Below are 4,616 nucleotides of genomic sequence, written 5' to 3' on the forward strand. Positions count from 1 at the left end.
TCTCTTATTGGGATAGTCCTCTGGCATATCGGCCCCATTCGGCAAATAGATCTCTTAATGGTACAGTCCTCTGGCATATCGGCCCCACTCGTCACATAGATATCCTAATGCCATAGTCTTCTGGCATATCCGCCCCATTCGACATAGATCTCTAAATGGTATAGTCCGCTTGCATAATGGCTTCACTCGAGGAATAGATTTCTGAGTGATATAGCCCTCTGGCATGTCGGCCCCATTCGGCAAATAGATCTCTCAATTGTATAGTCCCCTGGCATATCGGCCCCATTCGGCAAATAGATCTCTTATTGGGATAGTCCTCTGGCATATCGGCCCCACTCGGCAAATAGATCTCTAAATGATAGTCTCCTAGCATAGCAACGTCACGCGCCACAGAACTACTCACCCTCACAGCCTTGTGAAACTAATTTCGTTGAGTCCTCAAATTATGACGATTCAATCCGAATTAAGAGAGTACATAACAAAGTCCGCGAATATGAGGCGTCGAAATCCGCCTCCATGACATCGTGATAGACACAGTCCCACTGTGACGCCTCTCACAGTAGACCTAACTCTTCTAACAGTCAAGCTCACCTGTTGCGCGCCATATACATTTCCACTATCATTGGTCGAAAACCAAACGAAAATCACAAACTAAGTTCTAAAAACTTCGAGTCGACATTCAGTCAGCGTGACACCAGATAGAAGCCCCACTGTGAGACACCAGCGCAGCCCGTAGCTCCTCTTTAACCCGAGAAATTACCATTAACCAACCAGAACAAGACCGACTGAAAGGTATACTAGTTGAAAACAGTACAGATAAATCGCTTCGGGAAAACCTTTTTCCCCTTCACTCAATCCAAGAACTCGGACAACCACCTGAAACCTTCAGCGTAGCCCATCCTTTTCACAACAGAGCACATGAAGACCTCAACAGGTCTAATCCCCGCCTCCTGAGCGTTCTTCACCATCTGCTTATTGATATCCTTACCAAAGGTAGTATGAGAGTACAAACCCAAAGACTGTCGCAGCTCTTCTTCACTCGCCGCGGTTCGAACGTCTATTTTGTTACCGAGAACAACAATAGGAACGTTCTGAAGCTCAGGGCTCTCCATGAGATGTCTGAGCTCTTCAGCAGCCTCGGGGAATCTAGTGCGGTCGGCAGCATCAACCAAAAAAATAATGCCGTCAACCGTAGCATAGTAATCTTTCCAGATTCTCCTCGCTGTTTCATGACCACCCAAATCAAAAGTGCGGAATCTTATTTTACCGATAAGCAACTCCTCAGAACAAGGATGTAATGTGGGTACATGAGTGGCCACCTTGTCATCTTTGAGCATGTGCAATAGAGTGGTCTTACCCGCATTGTCGAGGCCCAAAAAGAGGATCTTGGCGTTTTTATGAGATAAGCCAAGCCAATTCAGCGTATCCCAGAACCAGTTTACGATGAACATTTAATCTTCTCAAAAAAGAAGAAGGAAATACCTGATTTACAAGGAGCTAGTTCAGATGTGTTAGTCCGGGCTGACGCGGAATCTGACAGTCTCGCGCGCCCATATAATCGATCTGTATCATGATCGACTCTGTCCGTAACTTACCTGGTGGGTTGTCCTACTGGCAAACGATCACTAAGAAGTTGGTCAATCCCCCCCTGGTCGAAGATGTATCAGTATCATTTTATACGTATCTCGTTATTGGAGCTGGTTTGACCGGTATTGCTACTGCCCTTCATCTCGGTTCTGCTGGTCACAACGTCCTTGTGGTAGAAGCCGGTCCCCGCACAGCTTGGCGAGCTTCTGGTCGTAATGGTGGTCATGTGTGGCCTAGTAGTCATGCTCATGCTGATGAAGGTGGTCACGACAAGTTACGGTTCGAAATGCAAGGCGCGGAAATGATTTCTGATGTGTGTACAAGAAAGATACGAGGGAGTTGTGAATTGGCGTGCTCGTATGAAGAATCAGTTGAACAACTCCAGCTTGCTAGCGTTCCCAAGTTGGACGGTGTGCAGATCCTCACGGGTGACGCTGGTTGGCACCTTGCAAATCTCAAAGCGAATCAGGATGGTTACGGTGGAATATTACAGCCTACCACAGCAACAGTCAATCCAGTCGAGTTAGCGAATATCTTATGTTCACGCGCATTAGATACAAATAAGGTCCATTTCATGTTCAACAGTGTGGTGAAGAGTATCTCAAAAGATTCCCCCACGATCGTGCTCGAGGATGGTCGTCAACTCACAGCGAAGAATTCAGTGATCGTCTGCACTAACGCTTTTACGGGATTGCTACTACCCGAATTAGCTGGTAAATTCATACCAAAACTCAGCCAAATCGTAGCCGTTCCTTGCGAAGATGAAGATCCGCGACTGCTAGAATGTACTCTTGCTGCTGCAAACGATACTCTGTATATATCAAGACCGGTGCCTGAAAGGATATTAATTGGTGGCGAAAATACATCCAATCTCGACAACTACCTTCGGGAGCATACAATAGGAGATATGCCAAATGATTTGGGCGAAGAGTGGTATGAATATCTTTGCATAACGCCTGACGGTCGACCTCTGGTGGGCCCTGTTCCTGGTCGACGAGATGTGCTTATCTGTGCTGGTTACAACGGTAATGGACTACCGTTGTTTTATGAATGCGCACGAGCTGTGGCGCTATATGCTAGTGGAAGAAGTGACGAAGTTGCGGTATGGATTCGTGATTATGCGAGTCCGGATAGGATATTCTGATGGCTTATGGTTTGTTATGTGTTTCTCATTATTAATTTAATGTGTTGTCAATTTAATTGGTAAAAGAATTTTTTCTCGAAAATCCTTCCCTGCGGGAAAAATGACGAAATTACGGTATGGTTTTGCAGATTTGAATGCGGATGGGTTTGGATTCTGACGGCTTGTGGTTTGTTATAAGTTTCTTATTTTGAATTCGATGTGTTGTTGTCAATCAGGTTGTTGAAAGAGAAGTTATTCGGAAATTATTTTTTTTCCGAAAAAATACGAATTACCAAAAAAATGCCAAAAAATTGAATAATTTTCGGTATGGTTTTTTTCGGATTATGCAAGACAGCAAAAATGCTTGCTAAAAAGTGCAGATTTTATTGAAAAATTTCCTATTTTTCCTCTGAATATTTTCGTAAATTTTTCCTATCTTGGTTACAACAGTATTTCTCCTGCGTTATCTTGAATGCAATCAGTGACCAAACCCATCCGTGATATGAAACGCGATATGGATGAGCTCGTTGGGGTGGAAGTTACGGCAAAACACATATTTGGGTTTAATTCGAGGGTAGGTCGCAGTGTTGGAGGAATATATATCCGCTTCCCTCAGCTGAGCTCGGGAGGTTCCTCACGGGTGTATGAAAATTTAAGTTGTTTTCCACTGCAGTGTGAGAATATGTACATGTACGTACTGATGACGATATGAAAATTCGGGAAAATTTGTAAAATTGTCGTTGGTTTTTGTGCACTTTCCCCCCAATTCGTGTGTAAATTTTCATAACGTAGCTTTGGGAACTCAGCAGCTAAGGAGACCAGCATATCGTCAATGTTCACAGTTCACTAAAGTATGACTCTATTTCGGTTCAGTTCAAACGGTTACGTAGTGTGTGGGGGGGAAAATATGCGAATTGTCAACTACATGTGATGGTGACAATAATGTAATTGAAAATTATGGGAAATTCTAAGGAAATTTGAAGGGATTCTTGTATTGGTTTCTTTACACTCGTACTCAACTTCGTAATACGAAGTTCGTATTTAAGTTTTTTTCTGTGATTGATGATAGAACTCCCGAGCTGAACTGAGTAAAGCAAATATATATTCCTCCTCCAGCACTGTATTTTATCAGGAATACGAATATATTGGAGTTGCACCACCCTAGTGATATGAGAAACACTAGTGAAAGACATATTTCACGACAACTGCATACCGTGAATATCGCGTTTTTCACCGAGTTTTACACCACTTCACGTGAAACGGGTGAAACTCCATTATATTTTCGCAGGTCCGCAATCATCCGATTTTCATAGATGAAGTTACGGTAGCATATGCGGCTGCTCACTACGTGGTTATTCATAATACCGAGACCAACACTCAGAAGCTTCTGCCAAATCACAGTGGTTCTATTGGTGAGTATTGAGGTTTCACCCTAGTGATATGAAGAGAAAAATATTTCATAATTCACATCGCGAAATTCACAGGTGAAAAACGCGTAAAACACATATGGTGTTTTCCACTCACGGTGAATTATCTGTTATTATTAATGATGTTATTGATACAGATATCAATATTGTATAGATATCGATATTAAATAATTATATATATTTGAATGACTCTGGATTGGAGTTTCACCACCCTAGTGATATGAAAAACATATTTCACGACTACTGCATATCACCGTGGATTTCGCGTTTTTCACCAAGTTTTACGCCACTTCACCTAAAACGGGTGAAACTTCATTAGAAATAAAGATATAAACTATTAATATAATATAAGTTTAGGTGATATAGCATTATTATAACCGCTTTTATCAATGTATTGCATTGTTATATATAATTATTAATAGTAACGAGAATGATATCATTTATAGTGCGTGAATGATGCCCTCTAACGTTAAGTGATT

At 42.2% G+C, this 4,616-nt stretch overlaps 3 protein-coding genes across 3 annotated transcripts; 2 read left to right on the forward strand and 1 right to left on the reverse strand.

Moving 5' to 3' along the window:
* Positions 1-842: 842 nt before the first annotated feature.
* On the reverse strand, positions 843-1,462 carry Pmar_PMAR019599 (small GTP-binding protein sar1, putative). The gene has a single exon (XM_002772319.1). The coding sequence runs from the start codon at positions 1,449-1,451 to the stop codon at positions 852-854; it is 600 nt and encodes a 199-aa protein (XP_002772365.1). The 5' UTR covers positions 1,452-1,462; the 3' UTR covers positions 843-851.
* Positions 1,463-1,570: 108 nt separating this feature from the next.
* On the forward strand, positions 1,571-2,731 carry Pmar_PMAR019600 (conserved hypothetical protein; the record flags this gene model as incomplete). The annotated part of the gene is made up of 1 exon (XM_002772320.1): positions 1,571-2,731. One exon carries the CDS (start codon positions 1,571-1,573, stop codon positions 2,729-2,731), a length of 1,161 nt encoding a protein of 386 aa, XP_002772366.1.
* A 451-nt stretch (positions 2,732-3,182) lies between these two features.
* Positions 3,183-4,291, forward strand: Pmar_PMAR019601 (hypothetical protein; the record flags this gene model as incomplete). The annotated part of the gene is made up of 3 exons (XM_002772321.1): positions 3,183-3,284; positions 3,999-4,122; positions 4,275-4,291. The coding sequence occupies 3 exons, from the start codon at positions 3,183-3,185 to the stop codon at positions 4,289-4,291; spliced, it is 243 nt and encodes an 80-aa protein (XP_002772367.1).
* Between the last annotated feature and the right edge of the window lie 325 nt (positions 4,292-4,616).

This window comes from Perkinsus marinus, assembly GCF_000006405.1.
Source record: "Perkinsus marinus ATCC 50983 genomic scaffold scf_1104296961438, whole genome shotgun sequence".
NCBI classification, from domain to species: Eukaryota; Perkinsozoa; order Perkinsida; family Perkinsidae; genus Perkinsus; species Perkinsus marinus.

Excerpts from the sequence above, each read along its gene's own strand:
- Pmar_PMAR019599 (XM_002772319.1), bottom strand. The coding sequence starts at position 1,451 with ATGTTCATCGTAAACTGGTTCTGGGATACGCTGAATTGGCTTGGCTTA.